Source organism: Mobula hypostoma, chromosome 7 (genome assembly GCF_963921235.1).
Source record: "Mobula hypostoma chromosome 7, sMobHyp1.1, whole genome shotgun sequence".
Lineage (NCBI taxonomy): Eukaryota > Metazoa > Chordata > Chondrichthyes > Myliobatiformes > Myliobatidae > Mobula > Mobula hypostoma.
Genome location: NC_086103.1, coordinates 163694237 through 163718991, shown reverse-complemented (window position 1 = coordinate 163718991; position 24755 = coordinate 163694237). Strand labels below are relative to the sequence as shown.

Genomic DNA, 24755 nt, shown 5'->3' with positions numbered 1-24755 from the left:
AAGACTGTATTCTGTCTTCACATTTGACCTACCAAAACGAACCACTTCACACTTACCTGGGTTGAACTCTATCTGCCACTTCTCAGCCCAGTTCTGCATCCTATCGATGTGCCACTGTAACTACTGATAACCCTCCAGACTATCCACAACACCCCAATGTTTATCATCAGCAAACTTACTAAACCATCCTTCTACTTCACCCAGGATATTTATAAAAATCACAAAGATGAGGGGTCTCAGAACAGATCCCTGTGGAACACCACTGATCACCAACCTTCATGCAGAATACAAACCATCTACAACCACCTTTTGCCTTCTGTGAGCAAGCCAATTCTGGATCCACAATGCAAGATCCCCTTGGATTCCATGCCTCCTTACTTTCTCAATAAGCCTTGCATGGGGTACTTTAACAAACGCCTTGCTGAAATTCATATACTCTACTGCTCTACCTTGATCAATGTGTTTAGTCTCATCCTCAAAAAAATTCAATCAGTCTCGTAAGGCACAACCTGCCTTTGATAAAGCCATGCTGACTATTCCTAATTTTATTATGCCTCTCCAAATGTTCATAAATCCTGCCTCTCAGGATCTTCTCCATCAACTTACCAACCACTAAATTAAGACTCACTGGTCTCTATAATTTCCTGGGCTATCTCTACTCCCTTTCTTGAATAAGGGAACAACATCCACAACCCTCCAATTCTCCGGAACCTCTCCTATCCTCATTGATGATCCAAAGATCATTGCCAGAGGCTGAGCAATCTCCTCCCTCACCTCCCACAGTAGCCTGGGGTACATCTCGTCTGGTCCCCGTGACTTATCCGACTTGATGCTTTCCAAAAGCTCTAGCACATCCTCTTTCTTAATGTCTGTATGCTCGATTTTTTTTGAATCTGCTGTAAGTCATCCCTACAATCACTGAGATCCTTTTCTGTAGTGAATACTGAAGTATTCATTAAGTACCTCTGCTATCTTTTCCGGTTCCATTCATACTTTTCCACCGTCACACTTGATTGGTCCTGTTCTCTCATGTCTTTTCCTCTTCCTCTGGAACATACTTGTAGTTTGGAAAACCTTGGGCTTTTCCTTAATCCTGCTTGCCAAGGCCTTCTCATGGCCTCTTCTGGCTCTCCTAATTTAATTCTTAAGCTCCTTCCTGCTAGCATAATAATCGTCTAGATCTTTATCATTACATAGTTGTTGTTGTGTTTATTTTTTTTAACCTTTCATGAGCTTTTCTTCTTGACTAGATTTTCAACAGCCTTTGTACACCCCTGTTCCTGTACCCTATCATCCTTTCTGTGTCTCATTGAAACGTACCTGTGCAGAGTGCCATGGAAGTATCCCCTGAACATTTGCCACATTCCTGCTGTACATTTCCCTGAGAACATCTGCTCCCAATTTATGCTTCCAGGTTCCTGCCTGATAGCTTCATATTTCCACCTACTCCAATTAAATGCTTTCCTAACTTGTCTGTTCCTATCCCTCTCCAATGCTATGGTAAAGTAGATATAATTGTGATCACTATCTCCAAAATGCTCTCCCACTGAGAGACCTGACACCTGACCAGGTTCATTTCCCAATACCAGATCAAGTACAGCCTCTCCTCTTGTAGGCTTATCTACATATTGTGTCAAGAAACCTTACTGAACACACCTAACAAACTCCACCCCATCTAAACCCCTCACTCTAGGGAGATGCAAATCAACATTTGAGAAATTAAAATCTCCCACCACAACAACCCTGTTACCTTTCCAGAATCTGTCTCCCTGTCTGCTCAATGTTCCTGTTGCTATTGGGTGGTCTGTATTTAAAAGAAAAAAGCAGTAGAGTTATTGACCCTTCCTGTTTCTAACTTCCACCCACAGAGACTCCGTAGACAATCTCTCCATGACTTCCTCCTTTTCTGCAGTCGTGACACTATCTCTGATCAACAGTGCCATGCCTCTAACTGTTTTGCCTCCCTCCCTGTCCTTTCTGAAACATCTAAAGCCTGGCACTCTAAGTAGCCATTCCTGCCCCTGAGCCATCAAAGTCTCTGTAATGGCCACAACATAGTAGCTCCAAGTACTGATCCACGCTCTAAGCTCATCTGCTTTGTTCATGATGCTTCTTGCAGTAAATTAAATTAAGCGGCGTGGTGTCCCAAATAAGCAAAGGAAATCCCCACTATTTTGATTGGTTTTGCTCTTTAAGAGTTGTCACAAATATGCAGCTGTGCTGATTAATTGATGGACCAATTAACCAGAATCCACTATATAGAATGGGGGTAATGTACTAAGCAAAACACATCAAAGTTGCTGGTGAACCAGCAACTTTGATGTGTGTTGCTTGAATTTCCAGCATCTGCAGAATTCCTGTTGTTTGCGTTTTATAATGTACTAAGCATTCATTTCATATGGGGGGGAGGTGATACAATATGGAATTTAAATAGGAGTGGAATAGGCCTATTAACCTTTAGAACCTGCTGTGTTCTTCAGTAAGGTAATATACTCAATTTTATTTGTTTGTTCCTCAAAGACCTTTAACTTCCTTTCTATCTGAAGGTCTGTTAATCCCTAACTTGAACATATTTATCAAGAATCGGATTTATTGCCACTGATGTATGTCATGAAATTTGTTGTTTTGTGGCAGCAGTACAATTGCTGTAAGTTACAAAAGTAGCGCAAAAGAGGAATGATGAAGTACACAGCCATTCTGAAATCAGATGGGGGTGGGGAAGAAGCCGTTCCTAAAATGCTGAGCGTGGGGTTTCAGTCTCCTCAACCTCCTCCCTGATGGTAGCATGCCTTGGATGATGAAATTCCTTAATAATGAATCTGCTTTATTGAAACACTGCCTCTTGAAGATTGCCTCAGTGATGGAGTTTGCTGAGTCTGCAACCCTCTGCAGCCTCTTTTGATCCTGTGCATTGGAACCTCCATACCAGGCTGTGTTGCTGTTAGAATGCTCTCTGCTGTACATCTGTGGAAACTTAACAAGTATCTTTGGTGGCATACTAAATTTCCTCAAACTCTGAATAAAATACTACAGCTAGTATGTCTTCACAATTACATCAATGTGTTAGGCCCAAGGTAGATTGTCTGATATGTTGATGCCTAGGAACTTGAAGCTACTATACTTGCCTCTCAGTGACCTCTGGCCACTGACCTCTCAATGAGGACTTCCCCTTCCCGTTGCTGAAGTTTGCAGTCAATTCCTTGGTCTTGTTGACATTGAGTGTGTGGTTGGTTGCAGTGCATCTCTACCAACTGATCGGTCTAACTTTTTTATGCCTTCTCGTCGCCATCTGAAATTCTGCCAATAACCGTGGTGTCATCAACTTGGCATGTACAACTTTCTGGCTTAGAATTCCACGGATTTGCAATCCTCTGAAGGAAGAAATTCCTCCCTTAAATGGGCAACTCCATATTCAGATTCATTTCCTGTAAGTTCTGTTTATCCAACAGCTGGAAGCTAGCCCTCAGTATGGCCACCGTGACATTACATTTATAATGAATGCATTAGTAATCTTAATCAGAATCTGCATACAGAAGGGAGATGGAAAATTTTGCTGAATGGTGTCATAACAACAACCTCTCTCATGATGTCAGCAAGACCAAGGAATTGATTGTACACTTCAAAAGAGAGGGGAAAAAAAAAACAACAAAGGTCCATGAGCAAGTCCTCAGTGCACAGGGTCAATAACTTTAAATTCCTGGGTGTTACTATTTCAGAGGACCTGAATGTAAATGTAATTGCAAAGAAAGCATGACAGCACCTCTACTTCTATAGATGTGTAGTGGTGAGTGCATCAACTGGCTGCGTCATGACCTGGTTATGGGAACATCAATGCCTTTCAACGGAAAATCCTACAAAAGCTAGTGGACTCAGCCTAGTGCATCATGGGTAAAGCCCTCCCAACCATTGAGCACTTCTACATGAAACACTGTCGTAAGTAATCATTAAAGATCACCACCTCCCAGGTTGTGCACTGTTCTGACTGCTGCCGTCCGGTAGAAGGTACATGAGCTTCAGGACTTGCACCCTGTAATTTTGACGGTGAGGACCTCCAAGTACTTGGGAGTGTACCTGAATGATAGACTTGAGTGGAGTACCAACACAGAGGTTGTGTATAAGAAAGGCCAGAGTCGCCTCTTCTTCCTGAGGAGGTTAAGGTCCTTTGGAAAATGCATGCCTCTCCTTCACATGGTCTACCAGTCTGGTGGAGCAGACTCGATGGGCTGAATGACCTTATTCTGCTCCTATGTCTTATGGCCTTATGATATGCAAAGGGAGGAAGAGTTGTAGGCAATGTGCAGAGAAGAGGGTTAGATTAATTGGAAGTCATTGGCAGGTTTTATGGGCAAATGGGCATTAACCTTTTATTACATGACTTGAGGACAGATGTAAGAGTGAAGGTGACTTAGTACAATTGTATAGGGCTCTAGTGAGACCACAGATGGAAAGTGAAGTTCAGTTTTGGTCTTCTCCAAATAAAATGTATTTTTTGCAGTAGAAGTCCAGGGAAGATCCACCAGACCATTTTCTGAAATGGTGGGCTGCTCGATGAAGTGAGACTAAATAAGACTTGGATTGTATTTGACATTAAGTAAATAAACCATGATCATATTAGAAAAATAGAGGGTTATGGGTAACCCTGGGTATTTTCTAAAGTAAATACATGTTCAGCACAGCATTGTGGGCCGAAGGGCCTGTATTGTGCTGTAGGTTTTCTGTTTCTATATTGAACTGTACATAAAATTTTGAGGTTTTCGCAGGGTTGATATGGAGAACATGAAGTCTTGAAATAAGGAGTAGGCCATCTGGAACTGAGGTGAGGAATTCCTTTGCTGAGTGCAGCAAATCTTTGTAATTCTCTCCCTAAAAGTGTGTAGAGGCTCAGCCTCAGCCCCTCATTCAGAATGAATCTATTAGAGTTTACGTGTAAAGTTGGATGGGAGAATGTCATGGAAGTGAAAGATCTTTCTATAGAATGGCAGAGCAGAATGGTCAATGACTTTTATTTGTACCTTTTGTAAAGATTGGGGCTGAAGAAGTTTTTTCACTAGCATCTATTTTCACTTATTCTAATCTTTCACAGCACTGTTGGGCAGCATCAATTTCCAAACCAGATGTCCCCCTCTACCCAACTCCTCTACTTTCTGATGCTGAACTGCATCTTGCTTCAATACATCTACAGAAACCATTGCTGCATCTTAACTTGAAATGTTGCATTTACCCATCACCCTCTGTACTCATTGTCCTAGGTCTGCTTCTGATTAAGAAGTGGCTTATTTTAAAATTAAATTTTTCCGTAGCCTTGCCCTTATTCTCAATCTCCTGCAAAACATACCAAGGCTCTCTGCTCTAGAATTCCCCTTCTACATCTCTCCTCATCCCCTTTAGGATTCTTAGAACCTACTTTTTAAAGGAAGCTTTGTTTATTTGTTCTGTTATCTCCTTGTATGGTTTGCTCTTGAATTCAGATGCCCATGATAGTTTCTTTTGAATTGGTACTGTGTGAAAACAAGTTCTTGTATGGAGTATAATATGCATTCAGTTGCCATTTTATTAGGTACACCTGTGCACCTGCTCGTTAATGCAAATATCTAATCGGCAATTACGTGGCAGCAACTCAGTTCTCAAAAGAATGCACACGTGGTCAAAAAGCTCAGTTGTTATTCAGACCAATGGGAAAGAAATGTGGTCTAAGGGACTTTTAACTGTGGAATGATTGTTGGTAGCAGATGGGGTGGGTTGACCATCTCTGAAACTGCTGATCTAGGATTTTCATGCACTAGTCTCTAGATTTTTCAGAAAAACAAAACAAGTACTCCAGTGATCTGCAGTTCTGTGAGTGAAAATGCATTGTTAATGAGGGAGATCAGAAGAGGCTGACCAGACTGGTTCAAGTTGACAGTAACTCAAATAACCATGCCTTGCTGCGGGGCTGTGCAGAAGGGCATCCCTGAATGCACAGCACATCGAACCTTGAGTGCATGAATCACAGCAGCAGAAGACCACACCGGGATCCATTCCTGTACCTGATAAAGTAGTCACTGAGTGTAATTTGAAAATTAGAGCACATTTTCTTATGTAAGGTGGATTTTCCACATGATGTGTATTTGGGGAGAAAGAATCTTCAGAAGACTTGTAGATATGGCTATCATTTCCTGTCAAGAATTGTTTTGCGTGAGCAAAAACACTGTTCAAAAATATCAGATCATTATAGTCATGGTGTTGCTATTTATCCCTATCATGTTTTAATTTCAATAATACTAAGTTGTTGGAGAATTAATATTGGTGACATGGTAAAACAAGTCTAAAGTTGCAACTGCTAGCTGTTTTCCAGTTGATTTTTGTCATTACTGTCTTTAAATCAGTTAAAACTTGATGTACCTTTTCTAGTCTATTCATCTGTTAAATTATGTATGTAATATATAATAGAATATAAAATATGTATACAAGACCACAAGTTACTGGAACAGAATTAGGCCATTTGGCCCATTGCATCTGCTCCACCATTTCATCACAGCTGATCCATTGTTCCTCTTGGCCCCAATCTCCTAACCTTCTCCCCATATCGTTTCATGGCCTGACTAATCAAGAATCTGTCAATCTCTGCCTTAAATATACATAAAGACTTAGCCTCCATAGCTGCTTGTGGCAATGATTTCCACAGATTCACCACTCTGGCTAAAGAAATTTCTCATCTCAGTTCTAAAAGAATGCCCCTTTTATTCTGAGGCTGTGTTCTTTGGTCTTAGACTCTCCCATCGTAAGAAACATCCTCTCCACATCCACTCTGTCAAGGCCTTTCACTATTGAATAGGCTTCAATGAGGTCACCCCTCATTTTTCTGAATTCCAGTGAACACAGGCCCAGAGCCATCAAACACTCTTCATATGACAAACCATTTGATCCTGGAATCATTTTTGTGAATCTCCTTTGAATCCTCTCCAGTGTTAGCACATCCTTGCTAAAATAAGAGGCCCAAAACTGCTCTCAGTCCTCCAATTGAGGCCTCACCAGTGCTATCAATTTCTGTATGAAGTAATTAAATGGGATCAAGGCACACATTAAATATACTGTCTATTTGCTATGTAACTTGAATCCAGTTCACTCCTGCTGAAATGATTGCTTCACCCATTTTGCCAAGCAGAATGAAATGGTAAATGGAGAAAAAATTCTCTTCCAAACTTAAAAGGCATGCAGTTTCTCGTGTTAAAACTTGTATCAAAGAACAGGCTGTAGTAGGTCACCTGGCTTCTCGAATATATGTCCAAGCTAAGACAGACTGGATCGTCTACTACAAACTTCAGCCTATCAGAATTTTATTTGAAGGAGGTATGCTAATACTAATATTATAAATAATAGATTAGTCCTGAAATTATTAAATGTGGGGAGTGAAATTAATAGAAAATTAAGAGAAGAAGAGAGCTGTCGTCATTGGAGACTCTATAGTCAGGGGAGCAGATAGGAGATTTTGTGGACGTGAGAAGGACACCCGCATGGTTTGTTGCCTCCCGGGTGCCAGGGTCCGGGATGTCTCTGACCGGGTGCACGACATCCTGGTACGAGAGGGAAAGCAACCAGAAGTTGTGATACATGTTGGGACCAATGACATAGGCAGGAAGAGGGATGAGGTCCTGAAGTGTGAGTTTCAGGAATTAGGCAGAAGGCTGAAGAACAGGACCTCAAGGGTGACGTTCTCAGGATTGCTGCCAGTGCTACGTGACAGAGATGGTAAGAGTTGGAGGAGATGGCAGTTGAATGCGTGGCTGAGGAGTTGGTGCAGGGAGCAGGGTTTTAGATTTTTAGATCATTGGGATCTCTTCTGGGGAAGGTGGGACCTGTACAGATTGGATGGGTTGCACCTGAACTTGAGGGGGAGCAATATCCTTGCAGGTAGGTTTGCTAGCATGGTTCGGGAGGTTTAAACTAATTTGCGAGGGGGATGGGACCCAGAGCGATAGAGCAGTGAAAGAAGTGCATGGAGTAAAGCCAGATCTAACATACAGGGAGGCTTTGAGGAAAGAGAAGCAGAATAAACGGTGTAAAGACAGTAAGGTAGAAGGGCTGAAATGTGTGTACCTCAATGCAAGACGCATCAGGAACAAAGGTGATGAACTGAGAGCTTGGATACATACATGGAATTATGATGTAGTGACCATTACAGAGACTTGGCTGGCACCAGGGCAGGAATGGATCCTCAATATTCCTGGATTTCAGTGCTTTAAAAGGGATAGAGAGGGCGGAAAAAGGGGAGGAGGGGTGGCATTACTGGTCAGGGATACTATTACAGCTACAGAAAGGGTGGGTAATGTAGCAGGATCATCTTTTGAGTCAATATGGGTGGAAGTCAGGAACAGGAAGGGAGCAGTTACTCTACTGGGGGTATTCTATAGGCCCCCTGGTAGCAGCAGATTGGGAGGCAGATTTTGGAAAGGTGCAAAAATAACAGGGTTGTTATCATGGGTGACTTTAACTTCCCTAATATTGATTGGCACCTGATTAGTTCCAAGGGTTTAGATGGGGCAGAGTTTGTTAAGTGTGTCCAGGATGGATTCCTGTCACAGTATCTGGACAGGCCGACCGGGGGAATACCATACTAGATCTAGTACTAGGTAATGAACCGGGTCAGGTCACAGATCTCTCAGTGGGTGAGCATCTGGGGGATAGTGACCACCACTCCCTGGCCTTTATAATTATCATGGAAAAGGATAGAATCAAAGAGGACAGGAAAATTTTTAATTGGGGAAAGGCAAATTATGAGGCTATAAGGCTAGAACTTGCGGGTGTGAATTGGGATGATGTTTTTGCAGGGAAATGTACTATGGACATGTGGTCGATGTTTAGGGATCTCTTGCGGAATGTAAGGGATAAATTTGTCCCGATGAGGAAGATAAAGAACGGTAGGGTGAAGGAACCACGGGTGACAAGTGAGGTGGAAAATCTAGTCAGGAGGAAGAAGGCAGCATACATGAGATTTAGGAAGCAAGGATCAGATGGGTCTATTAAGGAATATAGGGAAGCAAGAAAGGAGCTTAAGAAGGGGCTGAGAAGAGCAAGAAGGGGGCATGAGAAGGCCTTGGCGAGTAGGGTAAAGGAAAACCCCAAGGCATTCTTCAATTATGTGAAGAACAAAAGGATGACAGGAGTGAAGGTAGGACCGATTAGAGATAAAGGTGGGAAGATGTGCCTGGAGGCTGTGGAAGTGAGCGAGGTCCTCAATGAGTACTTCTCTTTGGTATTCACCAATGAGAGGGAACTTGATGATGGTGAGGACAAAATGAGTGAGGTTGATGTTCTGGAGCATGCTGATATTAAGGGAGGGGAGGTGTTGGAGTTGTTAAAATACATTAGGACAGATAAGTCCCCGGGGCCTGACAGAATATTCCCCAGGCTGCTCCACGAGGCGAGAGAAGAGATTGCTGAGCCTCTGGCTAGGATCTTTATGTCCTCGTTGTCCACAGGAATGGTACCGGAGGATTGGAGGGAGGCGAATGTTGTTCCCTTGTTCAAAAAAGGTAGTAGGGATAGTCCGGGTAATTATAGACCAGTGAGCCTTACGTCTGTGGTGGGAAAGCTGTTGGAAAAGATTCTTAGAGATAGGATCTAAAGGCATTCAGAGAATCATGGTCTAATCAGGGACAGTCAGCATGGCTTTGTGAAGGGCAGATCGTGTCTAACAAGCCTGATAGAGTTCTTTGAGGAGGTGACCAGGCATATAGATGAGGGTAGTGCAGTGGATGTGATCTATATGGATTTTAGTAAGACATTTGACAAGGTTCCACACGGTAGGCTTATTCAGAAAGTTAGAAGGCATGGGATCCAGGGAAGTTTGGCCAGGTGGATTCAGAATTGGCTTGCCTGCAGAAGGCAGAGGGTGGTGGTGGAGGGAGTACATTCAGACTGGAGGATTGTGACTAGTGGTGTCCCACAAGGATCGGTTCTGGGACCTCTACTTTTCGTGATTTTTATTAACAAGCTGGATGTTGGGGTAGAAGGGTGGGTTGGCAAGTTTGCAGACGACACAAAGGTTGGTGGTGTTGTAGATAGTGTAGAGGATTGTCAAAAATTGCAGAGAGACATTGATAGGATGCAGAAGTGGGCTGAGAAGTGGCAGATGGGGTTCAACCCGGAGAAGTGTGAGGTGGTACACTTCGGAAGGACAAACTCCAAGGCAGAGTACAAAGTAAATGGCAGGATACTTGGTAGTGTGGAGGAGCAGAGGGATCTCGGGGTACATGTCCACAGATCCCTGAAAGTTGCCTCACAGGTGGATAGAGTAGTTGAGAAAGCTTATGGGGTGTTAGCTTTCATAAGTCGAGGGATAGAGTTTAAGAGTCGCGAGGTAATGATGCAGCTCTATAAAACTCTGGTTAGGCCACACTTGGAGTATTGTGTCCAGTTCTGGTCACCTCACTATAGGAAGGATGTGGAAGCATTGGAAAGGGTACAGAGGAGATTTACCAGGATGCTGCCTGGTTTAGAGGGTATGCATTATGATCAGAAATTAAGGGAGCTAGGGCTTTACTCTTTGGAGAGAAGGAGGATGAGAGGAGACATGATAGAGGTGTACAAGATAATAAGAGGAATAGATAGAGTGGATAGCCAGCGCCTCTTCCCCAGGGCACCACTGCTCAATACAAGATGACGTGGCTTTAAGGTAAGGGGTGGGAAGTTCAAGGGGGATATTAGAGGAAGGTTTTTCACTCAGAGTGGTGGGTGCGTGGAATGCACTGCCTGAGTCAGTGGTGGAGGCAGATATACTAGTGAAGTTTAAGAGACTACTAGACAGGTATATGGAGGAATCTAAGGTGGGGGCTTATAAGGGAGGCAGGGTTTGAGGGTCGGCACAATATTGTGGGCCGAAGGGCCTGTACTGTGCTGTACTATTCTATGTTCTGTGTTTAAAACCTTAAGCCATTGTAGTTCTTGATCCAAATTTTGTTTGTATCTGTTTAATTTGAATATATGTCTCAGTTTAAAGTACTGCTAGGTATTACTTTAAATTATTTCTTCCCTCTTTTCCACTTTTTTAAATGTTCTGATTGCTATTATAGGAAGATTGTTTCAGCTCTGGAGAGAGTGCAGAAGAGGATGCTACCTGGATTAGAGGGCATGCACTAGAAGGAGAGTTTGGACCTACTTTGGTTGCTTTGAGTGGCAGAGGTTGAGGACAGAGCAGATAGAAACTTGTGATTATGAGAGGTATTGATATAGTGGACAGCCAGTCTCTCTTTCCCAGGGTCAAAATACCTAATACCAGAGAGCATGCTTTTAAGGTGTGAGGGGTTAAGTCCAAAGGAGATGCGCAAAACAAGTATTTTTTTAGTGGTGGCCTGAGGTGGTGGTGGCAGCAGGAAATACAGTAGAGGAGTTCAAGAGGCTTTTAAAAAGATTCCTGATTATGTAGGAAATGGAAAGATAGGAACATTGTGAAGGCAGAGTGAATTAGTTTAGTTGGGCATTTGACTACTAACTTAATTAGTTCGTTACAACATTGTGAGCCATAGGGCCTGTTCGTGTGCTGTTCTGAGTTCTATGTATATTAAAGTACAAGTTTTGGCAGAAAGCAGAACTGTTCTTGGAACTCCTGCCAATGTAGCTTTGTGAGCCAGCTGCTAAGATATGAGAACAGCCTGGCTGAACCTCTTTAGTTTTCTAAAATAGAAGCGTGGAGATTCTCCACGCCTGTCAAGCATACTGCCAATTCCATCCCTCCATTCCTCTCCCCACACCCCCCCGCCGCCAAACAATGTTGACTGAAATTAAAATTTCTTGCCATGTTGCACTTAAATGTGTCCTGATTTATGGTGTTATGATTTGCACAAAAATGTGACCAGTCCAGGCATTACTGAAATGCAAAGTTAGAACATTCATGTAAAATGTAACTTTTCATTTAAAGGCTGTGGATAATGGTGAGTTTAAAGTAGTCTAATGTTTATATGGCAATGGATTTCGTATCTAAGCAGAGTTTAGTTTTAGATTATGATGTGGTTAAATGGTGAAAGATGACCTGTTTTAAAATTTCAAATGTTGAGTTTGACAGAACTATTGTGATGTCAGACGTTTGAAACTGAACAGGACTGTTCATAGTCTTGGTGTCATATTTGACCACTGAACTGCCTAATTCCACTTCTGCAACAATGATTGATTGTAGTTTCGAGTTTATTTGCTGCTGAAACCCTCAATCATGTTTATTACCTCTCAACCTGGCCGTTCCAACAAATAGTCACTGTGATCTCCTTCTGCCCTTTAATCCTCCTCGCTTCAACTCTGGCATCTGAGCATCCTGAATTCAGTTGTAAAGACCCTGATCTCAGATATTATCTTTGGATTTAGCTGCTTCTGTAATTTTTCATATTCTGTGCCATCCCCTCTCCCTTTCCTCACTTGCAGACCCCAGTCAGTTCAAATTGACAAGATCTACTCCACAACAATGTCTCCTTCACAATCACCATCCACACAAATTTATACTTGTGACTGTGAGGGTAAGCCTGGCTCTAATGCCATACTTAAGTTTGCTGACAACACCATTGTTGTTGGCTGAATCAAAAATGGTGAAGAATCAGTATATGGAAGGGAGATTTAAAATCTGACGAGTGATGCCACAACAGTCTCTCACTCAGTGTCAACAAGACCAAGGATCTGATTATGGTCTTCAGGGAATAAAACTAGATGCCCTTGAGCCAGTCCTCATCAGAGGATCAGAGGTGGAGAGGGTCAGCAACTCTAAATTCTTTGGTGTTATTTCAGAGGATCTGTCCTGGGTCTAGCATGTAAATGCAGTTACGAAGAAAGGATGGCAGTGCCTCTATTTAGAAGTTTTTGAAGATCTGGCATGTCATCTAAAACTTTGAGAAACTTCTATAGATCTGCAGTAGATAGTATATTGACTAACTGCAGCACAACCTGTTATGGAAAGATCAATGCTCTTGAATGAAAAAGCTTACAAAGGGTAGTGGATACAGCCCAGTCCATCACGGGTATAGCCCTCTCCACTACTGAGCACGTCTACATGGAGGGCTATCACAGGAAAGCAGCATCTATCATCAAGGCACTCACCATCCAGGCCATGCTCTCTCCTTGTTGCTACCATCAGAAAGGAGGTACAGGAGCCTCAGAACTCACACCACCAGTTTCAAGAACAATTATTACCCCTCAAACATCAGGCTCTTGAAGCAGAATCCAGTGATAGAGTAGAGTCCTGGTACAGGTCAGGAATCGTCATTCGTTTATGTAGGAAGTAAAACTCGATTTTTAATGTTTGAATTTAAAACCTTTATCAAGCCTTGTGACTCTATTGCAGCCTTATCTCCTGCTACAATCTATTTGTGCATTCTGGGGCAGGACTCGGTGGTATGCACACTGAGACGTAGTTGCCATAGAGGCCTTGGTATCTTACTGCCCGTCTCTGGGAATGAGATGCCTAGGCATCTGTAAAAGGTCAGTACAATTGTAAGAACCATGGAGGGGTGCAGTGTTAGGGTAGCGGCTTAGCTGAAGCAAGTACATTTTGGTCTTTTGCATTGAAAGGTATTAAATTTGATTTTAAAAGTTATCAGCTCTCAAGTGAACATGATTTCAGTACCTGTTCTTCATATACTAACTAAACCAGTCATGCAAAATATTGATGCTAATTGTTTATATTTTCACAGGCCAGTGGGAATGCCAAAAATGGAGAAAGTATACTTGCACAACCCCAGCACAGAAGAAACAATCATATTAGTATCGATATCAGCAACAACATCACACTTTCATGCATCATTTTTTCAAAATAGGGTAAGAGTTCTAATTGTAATTGTTAAAATGGTTGCAAGATGCCCGCTGTAATAATATGCTTATCAGCAAAGATTTCTGTTGTCTGCATGATTGCGAATAAAAATCTGCAGCTAGCACGTGTGATCTGTATCATTAACAGCCATCACAATCTGAGGATGAAAACTACCTTTCGTCATGAGATTAGTTGTGCGGTTTAGTAAAACAGCACTAATTCGCAGAAACTGCTCAAGTAGATACTATTACATTGAACATTCACTTTAAAACAAAGAAGACATTTCTACCCCTAGTTAGGAAGAGGTTGAGTGGAAATTGCTTGTGGATAGATTGCAGTTCTAATTATCTTGAAGTTCTATGGCAAATTTGCTCCAGTGCTTCTCAACTATAAACTTGGTTAGAGTTGTGTTTTGGGTCAGTTTTGATGTGGTTAACAATGTGATTATATAAGTGAAAATCAAACAAAAGCTGTAGCTGCTGGAATCCTAAAGTAAAAACAAAACAAAGATACTTGGGTAATCAGGCTAAGGAAGCTGAGTCAACATTTCAGCCTGGTTCCCTTTCTAAAGATACAATATTTTCTGTATTTTCATTTTTGTTTTTGTTGAATGGGATCATCTAAGCCATTAATAAGACTAGAATAGAAGTCCATTCTTGGAGATGTTCAGCAAGTCAGCCAGCATCTGGTATAAAAGTCCTGATGTACTATCAATGACTTGAAATGCCACCGATGCTACTGGTACCACAGATCTGTGTAGCCCTCTGAGCATATCTAGCACTTCTCAAATTCAAATGTTCACAATCTGGCATATATTGCTTTTGAGTTCTTCTGGCCTTCTAGCCAGTTTTGTTATCTGTCATTAAAAAAATTCTGACCGGTATTATGTGGCTATTTGTACATCGCTGCTGTTGGCAAGTTTTTGTTTGGCCATGAGATATTTTGAGACATCTAGAAAGGCAATTAAAGGAGAAAGAAATTTGTATAAAATGGCCTCTTTTAGCACCATTCACAGTATCAACTGTTCCATTTTGAAAGAGATATTGTAACCATAAATAGAATGCATCACTGCTTTTACCTGTAATTAATAAGTTTTCAGGAAAGGATTGAGAGAACCTTGTCTACTGAAGCAACAGGTGGCCTAGTGTTTCTGCTGTCCCACGATTCCAGTGATGATTCTGATATCTTTATCCATTCTCTCTAGGACCGTGGGTTTACTCCAACATCCCAAAGACAAGTTGTTTGTTTGCTATAAATTACTCAGAGCAGGCCAATGGCAAGAAGAAGTTAAAAGTTGTAAGCAAATAAATTGCAGGTCTAGTGCAAAATATGGAGATGGGGAATGGAGCAAATGGCATTGCTCCTGTAAGGATTGGTATGATGCACCAAATGGTTCCCTTTTCCATCGTTAGTATAAGATGAGATGGGAAGATGTGTAGAGACTCAATGCAGCTTAATTTCATTTTAGTGTTGCAAGGATTTTTACTTACAAGAATATACAGTGATGTTAGAAAGTTTGTGAACGCTAAAGTTTAATCTATTTCTGCATAAATATGACCTAAAATGTGATCAGCTCTTTACGCAAGTCCTAAAGCTAAATAGAGAACCCAATTAAATAAATAACGCAAAAAATTTACTTCATTTATTGAGAAAAATGATCCAATATAACATTTTTTGGAAAAAGTATGTGAACCTCTGGGGTAATGCCTTCTACAAAAGCTATTCGGCAGGTGTTCCTATCAATGAGATTGGGGGTGTGAGCTTACAGAGGTGCCCTGCCCTATATTTTAAAAAAAGACAAGGGAAGTCAGGTTACCGACAGAGCCTGCTCTTCTCAAGAAAGATCTGTTTATGTGCACCATGCCTTGATCAAAACAACTTTCAGAGGACCTTAGAAAAAGAATTGTAGAGATGCATGAAGCTGGAAAAGGCTACAAAAGCATTTCTAAAGACTTGAGTGTTCACCAGTCCACAGTAAGAGAAATTGTCTACAAATAGAGGAAACACAGTACTACTGTTGCTACTCTCCCTAGGAGTGGGCATCCTCCAAAGATCACACGAAGAGGAAAATGTGCAATGCTGAAGGAGGTGAAAAAGAACCCAAGGGTAACAAAAAAAAGACCTGCCGAAATCTCTAAAACTTGCTAAAGTCTGTGTTCGTGGAAGGACACGACAGATGAAACCACTGCTCTCCAAAAAAAAATATTGCATGTTTCAAGTTTGCAAAAGACTACCTGGATGTTCTAGAATGTTCTGTGGACAAATGAATCAAAAGTTGAACTTTTTGTCATAAATGCACATCGCTATATTTGGAGGGGAAAGAAGGCACTGCACACCAAAACCAAAACCTCATCCCAACTGTGAAGCTGGTGGAAGGAGCATCATGGTTTGGAGCTGCTTTGCTGCCTCAGGGCCTGGATAGCTTGTAATCTTTGAGGGAACAATGAATTCAAAATTGTGTCTAGACATTTTACAGGAGAATGTCAGCGTAGGCCTCCATCACCTGAAGTAAGTCGACAACAGAATTTTTTTTTAATCAATGCCTTCGAATGGCCAAGTCAAAGTTCTGACCCTAATCCTATAGAAATGTTGTGGAAGGACCTGAAGCAAACAGTTCATGCAAGGAAGCCCACCAACATCCCAGAGTTGAAGCAGTTTTGTAAGGAGGAATGGCCTAAAATTCCTCCAACCCGATGTGCAGGACTGATCAACAATTACTGGAAATGTTTGGTTGAAGTTATTGCTGTACAATGGGGTCACACCAGTTACTGAAAGCAAAGGTTCACCTACTTTTTCCAACAAATACGTGTAATATTGGATCATTTTCCTCAATAAATAAATGAACAAGTATAATGTTTTATGTGTTTATTTAATTGGGTTCTCTTTAGGTTTAGGATTTGCGTGAAGATCTGATAACATTTTGAGTCATATTTATGCAGAAATAGAGAAAATTCTATAGAGTTCACAAACTTTCTAGCACCACTGTAAAGTAGTAGAGGCCAGTACAATTGTCTTGGTATGAAAACATTGGATAAATATTAGACAAGGCAGATCTATAGATCTATATAGGGTGCAGTTTCATTTTGCAATGATCTAACTTGCAACAAGACTGTTTTTGGTTAAGCCACCACCTTTTAAAATTCTTGTACTTTAATTTCCCTTTTTGGCCTCACTCCGTCCTACCAACCTCATCTGTAATCCCCAACCACTATCAATACTGGCATGTTAAGAATCTCTGAATTGACATTTACAACTGTACTTTTAGATGGTAAGTCCCAAATTTTTGGAATTCCCTCAATAAACCTTCCAAACTTGTACTTCAGACTGAGATTTCAGCCATCTGCTCTCATTTCTCCTTGTGTGTCAACTTTAGTTAACTCTGCTTTGAATCTCAGCATGCTGCGCCATACAAGTGATTGTGATTAGCTTTGAGTACTTTGGTGGGAGCATACGTGGTAGAATTGTGTGGCATTATAATTACTTTGAAAATGTATTAAAGTGGTTCTAGGTTTAATATTGAGCAAGCTTATTTTCAGACAAATGTTGGTGGAGTATGACGAGGGCTGGTAACACTTTGCATTTAGTGAAATAAAAATAGGAGCATGCACAAAAGTAGAAATATATAAACTTTTCCCAAAATTAATGATGAAACACTGAAGTCCTGCAGATGCTGGAAAACTAGAGTAACACATACAAAATTCTAGAGGAATTCAGGCCATGCAGCATTTATGGTGAGGAATAAAGAACCAATATTTCGGGTCGAGACCCTACTTCAAGACCTAAAACAATTACATGTTTAAATGCATTTGTCAGTGAGTTGCCAATTTAAATAATCAATTTAAGGCCAGAGGGTTTTCTGAGCAGTGATTTTTTTTTAAAGAAAATTGTACTTGGCAGAGCAGAGTGTAGCATTTTCAGCTTTCTACAATGAGATTAGTTGTTTTGAAATTCACAGCAAATCACTGAATCATATTGATTAGGGTTGAAAACTGCAAAATAGATCTCCATAGAGTAGTATTGAATTATTAGCGACTTCAGGATTTCTGCATGTGCAGAATCACTTTTACCAAGTAATATTGAGAAGAGCTGGAGATTGTTATAGGCAATGAACTCAGTCCCTTGCCTACCGTAAAGCAGATGGCAACCATGGCTCATTTGTAGTAACTGCCTTGAGTTTGATGATAGATGGGTTCAAGCTAAACTTATAACTTTGACTAACTTTCTTGTTCAGTACTGAGTGTTTAACACGATCAAAGATGGGTGAAGATATTTTACAAAAATGATTTTATTTATACATATTCATAATTAGAATTGTCAAGTTCTTTTAGGGTTATGATGATATTTTGACTATAATTCATCAATGCAAAAATTTGAGGCTAAGATTTTTACAGTATTTATCTTCTGTAATTAACATGAATATTTTGAACTGTGAGATCTTAAGCTTATCCTTCATGACTAATGAATATTTTGAAGTTTTGATGGTAAATGCTAAAGTGATAAAATGTTAGCAGATCAATTCTGGAATTCAGTGCTTAAAATGCAGTTAATACTAAGCTAATGCACTTAATTTGAGGGAAAATTAACTGGATTTGTATAACAGTATTTAGTATTATAGAAGCTGCTTGATTTTCATTTCCATCAGTTTACATCAGTCTGAGAAACTTCTCAGTTTACAATCTGGGAAACATCCAGCATGTCTATTGCCAGATTGTACTGCCTGTAGACATTTTGCTACACCTCATGACTCCATAAGCATTTGTACTTGGTTTAAGAATATTACAGTAATATGTATAAACTGGCAGTTAAAGCTAAGATGGCATTATTCAGGTGTCTTACCAATGCCAATATATTTGAAATAACAAGGATGCAAGGTTTTATTTCCTTCAAACTTCCAACCAATTATAATCTCTTCTGTGGACTAACACGGTTTCTTTGAAATGTAATGCTGACAGCTCAGACAAAATGGCAAATTCTAATTATAACTGCATTTTGGCTGCCACGATCTTGCCTGATGCCAAGCTGCTTATTTGTCCAAGGTATATGAATCAACAAAATCTGCTTTAGCTACACAGGTTACGAGCTAATTCACATTTTTTTTTTTTTGTTTTGTTTTGCTGACCAGATAATCCCTCCAGGAGGAAACACGTCTTTTGATGTAGTTTTTCTTGCAAGAGTAGTGGGAAATGTAGAAAATACTTTATTTATTAATACATCACTTCATGGTGTATTTACATACCAGGTAAGAGAATCTTAAATTTTAATTAATAATATAAATTTGACTCAGTTAATAGGTAAAATTTAAGGTTAAAAGCTTAAAATGCTTTAACCTCTAAATGAATTTCTCTTAAGGCAGAATAATCTGTGCTATAATTATTATTTGCTGATGTATTTTGTTGATGTCAGTGATTCTCATCTACAACTTTCTGGCTCCCTTTTCCTATATCCTTTCCAACTATTGCTATTCACAAACCCATCAAGCCCCCACCCACAAACTCCAGAAACTACAACTTTTTTAAATCTTCCTTGCTCAATTCAGTTCATACATGTTAAGTGTCAACTTGACACAACAAAAATAGTTTGACCTTTAGGCAATTTCCATCATTAACTTCTGGCATCATCTCAAGAGTTTTATCTCCTCCTGGTGTGCTCCTTGGTGAGTAGAAAGAGTAGGCATTTTCTGATCACTTATCACCTGAAATTATTTCATGTTCATTTTATTCTATATAAACTGTAATGTGGCTGAGATACTTTGTCTTTTGGTAAGTTACTACTTCAAGAAGTTTGCATATCTTGATATTGATAGTCTGTCTGTTCATTAATTGATCTTTGGCATTTTTGTAAACCATCCTTTTGTAACATCTAATTACAGGTGTTTGGTGTTGGAATACCTAATCCTTACCGTTTGCGCCCATTTATAGGGGCAAGAGTTCCAGTAAATAGTAGTTTTTCACCTTTAATAAATATACACAACCCTCACAGTGAACCTTTACAGGTAAGCTGTCTATTGAGAGTGTGATGGGACGGTGGTTGTGTTTGTATTAACATTCAGATCTGAAGACCTGAGTACCCATTCTTGAAGTTGCCTTCCATGGAAGACCAGCATTTCTGGGTTCTTAAAGATGAAGTCTAGCCAATCTCTACAGCAGAATCATCTGTTGAATTTTCATATTAAATCTCGTAATCAAAGACTTTAGCACAAATAATTTGATTCGTTGGAACATTGACTATGTGGGAGAAGAATGTACAAAGGATTCAATTCAGATGTTGATTTAAAGCAGTGTGGATTACTCTTCATCGTATTTAATTTTTATGTCCCTCCCTGCCTCCCCCATCCAAATTAAAATATGTTACAAATCAAAAAGCAGTATTTATTCAATAGTTGAATGAAATAGCTTGCTACTCAAGAAATCTTGCTAATTGAAGTTGTGATAAATGGCTACGTTTGATGAAGTAATCTAAAATTGCAAATATGTACCATGTCATTTTATAAAGTAATTTAATAGCAAGGATTATGTAAATTGTTTAACTCAATAGCAAATGTGAATGCTAGAATCTGTGAGGAGTTGACAGAAACAAAGAGGGAATCAAATGGGAGTAATGTAGGATTAGTGTAAGTGTGTGCTTACTGGTCATTACGTACTCTGGCAGGGCGGCTTGACTCTGTGCTGAATGACTGAGCAATGCTAATACGTCAAAAATTAAAACTGGTTAATAGTTTACTTAAGCCTGTGATAATTTGTCCTTGACTAATGATCATTGACAGTCTTTCCTATAAAGACCACCCACCTCCCACCCTGCCAAAAAATTAATACTTTCAATGGTAATTTGTAGCACATTGAAGTGGAGAAAATCTGAGATGTCGTGATTGTTCTGTTTTGAAGTGAAGTCAAATACCACCAGTCCCAAACTAGCTAGCTCAGTTGCACCAAGTCCCTAGCATTTAAATTCATGACCAATAAGACAAACCAGAATGGGTGTTTGAAATCCACCATGGAAACAGAATAATTGTAACTTGAGTTTTACAATTGAGGAAAGTTTTGAGTAGCAGAGCTCACGGACCAAGAAGTGCGCAGGTAGCAAAATTGAAACTGAACAAAGATGTATAAGAACCACAGTAGCTGGAGGACCTTGGGTATTTGAATTTACAAATCACATCTGCTCAACTGCAAAGTGTTTGAAAAGCCCAGAATTTATGATATTGCAGGGATTTTAGAAAAGAAAATGCTTTAAGAACCCCTTGGAGGATACCAAGTTCTCCATTGTGGGAGAAATGGCAGCACTTCTAAAATGAAAATCTTAATTTGTCGTCCACTGAAACAGAGATGAGTGCATATACACCTTATTAGGTACACCTGTACACCTCCGTGTTAACGCAACTATTTAATCAGCCAATCACATGGCAGCAACTCAATGCATAAAAGTATGCAGGCATGGTCAAGAAGTTCAATTGTTCAGACCAAACTTCAGAATAAGGAAGAAATATGGTCTAAGTGACTTTGACCATGTTGGTACCAGACAGGGTAGTTTGAGTGTCTCAGTAACTCCTGATCTCCGGGGATTTTCACACATGACAGTCTGTAGAGTTTACAGAGAATGGCGTGGGAAAACAAAAACCATCCAGTGTCGAGCTGTTCTTTGGGCGAGAACACCTAGTTAATGAAGGAGGACAGAGGAGAATGGCCAGACTGCTTCAAGTTGACTGGAAGGTGACAGTAACTCAAATAACTACACATTACAACAACGATGTCCAGAAGAATGTGGCAGATTGCTCAAGTATTGCACTTGAAGCCATTTTCATTGTTCCTTTTGAATGTTTGGCTATTTAACCTCTAAGGTGTTGAACAAGGTTATTTCTAACTTTTCACTGAAAATTAGTTATTGTTTCACAAATTTTGTATGTAAACATGATACCTCCTTTATTATTTGATATTGCACCTGATGTTTGATGGGCAAAAGCACCATTCTAGATATATTTTTTTAAACTGGTCAAAGCTTGGGCCAGAGTTCATTATCAGCTCAGACTCTCAGTTTTGATTTTTACCAGCTGAGATAATTCAGAAGTTGGAAAGAGACTGCTTAACTACACAGGCAACAATAGCACATCAAAAAAATCATTAATTTTACATCCACTCCATCTGTCAGCAAACCTGCTGAACAGTATTTTCTGCTTTTACAATAGGTAGAGGATACAAGATCAAAGAAACTAATTTTATTAACTCAAAAGCTTTCAACTCAGTTTTCCTGAAATCTTCCACATGTATCGTAAATGTGTTTACCTGACGATAATACTTATGATTCAAAAGTTGTAGATTTGCATTCAGAAAGTCATAGCTGAAAAGAAATGTAAGTTAGAATATTTTAGTGATGGTTGGGTAATTTCAGTGATTTTGATTAACCTCTTTCTTAAGTAAGATACACTTTCATATACAGTGGCATGCAAAAGTTTGAGCACCCCTGGTCAAAATTTCTGTTACTGTGAATAGCTAAGCGAGTAAAAGATGAACTGATTTCCAAAAGGCATAAAGTTAAAGATGACACATTTCTTTAATATTTTAAGCAAGAAAACTTTTTTATTTCCATCTTTTATAGTTTCAAAATAATAAAAAAGGAAAAGGGCCCGAAGCAAAAGTTTGGGCATCCTGCATGGCAGTACTTAGTAACACCCCCTTTGGCAAGTATCACAGCTCGTAAATGCTTTTTGTAGTCAGCTAAGAGTCTTTCAATTCTTGTTTGAGGGATTTTCACCCATTTTTCCTTGCAAAGGGCTTCTAGTTCTGTGAGATTCTTGGGCTGTCTTGCATGCACTGCTCTTTTGAGGTCTATCCACAGATTCTCGATGATGTGTATGTCAGGGGACTGTGAGGACCATGGCAAAACCCTCAGCTTGTGCCGCTTGAGGTAGTCCATTATTGATTTTGAGGTGTGTTTAGGATCATTATCCTGTTGTAGAAGCCATCCTCTTTTCATCTTCAGTTTTTTTTACAGACGGTGTGATGTTTGCTTCCAGAATTTGCTGGTATTTAATTGAATTCATTCTTCCCTCTACCAGTAAAATGTTCCCCGTGCCACTGGCTGCAACACAAGCCCAAAGCATGATCGATCCACCCCCGTGCTTAACAGTTGGAGAGGTGTTCTTTTCATGAAATTCTACTCCCTTTTTTTTCTCCAAACATACCTTTGCTCATTGCGGCCAAGAAGTTCTATTTTAACTTCATCAGTCCACAGGACTTGTTTCCAAAATGCATCAGGCTTGTTTAGATGTTCCTTTGATCCTTTTGAATAGAATTTTTTGGCTGCAATGAGCAAAGGTATGTTTGGAGAAAAAAGGGTGCAAAATTAAATGAAAAGAACCCCTCTCCAACTGTTAAGCACGGGGGTGGATCGATCATGCTTTGGACTTGTGTTGCAGCCAGTGGCACAGGCAACATTTACTGGTAGAGGGAAGAATGAATTCAATTAAATACCAGCAAATTCTGGAAGCAAACATCACACCGTCTGTAAAAAAGCCGAAGATGAAAAGAGGATGGCTTCTACAACAGGATAATGAACCGAAGCACACCTCAAAATCCACAATGGACTACCTCAAGAGGCGCAAGCTGAAGGTTTTGCCATGGTCCTCACAGTCCCCTTTCATAAACATCATCGAGAATCTGTGGATAGACCTCAAAAGAGCAGTGCATGCAAGACGGCCCAAGAATCTCACAGACCTAGAAGCCTTTTGCAAGGAAGAATGGGTGAAAATCCCCCAAACAAGAATTGAAAGACTCTTAGCTGGTTACAAAAAGCGTTTACAAGCTATGATACTTGCCAAAGGGGTTATTACTAAGTGCTGCCATACAGGGTGCCCAAACTTTTGCTTCAAGCCCTTTTTCTTTTTTGTTGCCTTGAAAATATAAAAGATGGAAATAATAAAAGTTTTCTTAAAATATGAAAGAGATATGTCGTCTTTCACCTTATGCTTTTTGGAAATCAGTTCATCTTTTACTTGCTTATCTATTCATAGCAACAGAAATTTTGACCGGGGAGCCCAAACTTTTGCTTGTCACTGTAGATTGAGACTGAGATCCTTTATAACTTGTGAAGTTGCTCTTTAACTTAATATCCCACTTAATATCCCACACAATAGCATCAGTTTCCCTATAGTAACCAGGAATGGTTGCTGGTAGGAGTCCATTAAAGCTTATGTAGCCATTGCAGGGTTCTGGTACAAAAACTTATAATGTGAAGGAATCAGAGTTGGCAAAATGAATAGATTAGGTCTGCTAAGTAAATAAGGGCAACTGTACTTGAATATTTTTTGGCAGCACTTAGTATTTTGGGAAAGTGCTCTTTTTCAGTGGGCAAGCATGCTTTGTGTTAGCATGGCGAATCATTTACAAATGGAGTCCGTGAAGTCTTGAGGTGTATTTGTTCCAAAAGAAAGTTATGCATTTTCTATAAGCATCATTCACTTAAGAAGGTAACTGGTCCAAGTGACTAAATGCCCATCAACCTGAGCAAGGCACACCCTTTTGGTGAAGAGAAAAACTAAATTGGATTAGTCTGTTCTAACTCCTCTTGTTCAGTAGTCAGCTTATTATCCATATTCACCTGGAAAGTAGAAGAAACACTGGAGGGCTGGTACTCCCTGTGAAAACGTTTCCACACTGGTTGCCACCTTCAAGATTGGAGGTGCAAAAATGCAAGTACTAAAAATGGGAACAGCATGGAATACCTAAAATTTGGTTTTGAGTCTGGCAATGCATTTATTCATTGGCTAGCCGTTAGACAGTTAACCAATGAACTATTTACACTGATTGGCACCTGCAAATCGAATGCCATTTCTTCTGTTGAAGAGAGCCCCGTGTATGTGCAGTTTACTCCTGGCAATTAAAATTGAAATGCAATTGCCTGTCTTGCTGAAATATTGAGTTTAGTGGCAGGTATGTTTCATATATCCAGAAATCCCTGAGCATTTTTGAAATCTGATTGGAGCTAGTCATTGCATTCC

The 24755-nt window shown here is 40.1% G+C and overlaps 1 protein-coding gene across 2 annotated transcripts in view; it reads left to right on the top strand.

Moving 5' to 3' along the window:
• tmem131 (transmembrane protein 131) overlaps positions 1-24755 on the top strand; it is a 191722-nt gene that overhangs the window by 95947 nt on the left and 71020 nt on the right. Inside the window, exons 5-7 of one of the 2 annotated variants that reach the window (XM_063054491.1) lie at positions 13650-13773; positions 18888-19004; positions 19635-19757. In XM_063054491.1, coding sequence (XP_062910561.1) covers positions 13650-13773; positions 18888-19004; positions 19635-19757 — 364 coding nt within the window. The remainder of the gene's footprint in view (positions 1-13649; positions 13774-18887; positions 19005-19634; positions 19758-24755) is intronic. The other variant, XM_063054492.1, reaches the window with a different exon arrangement.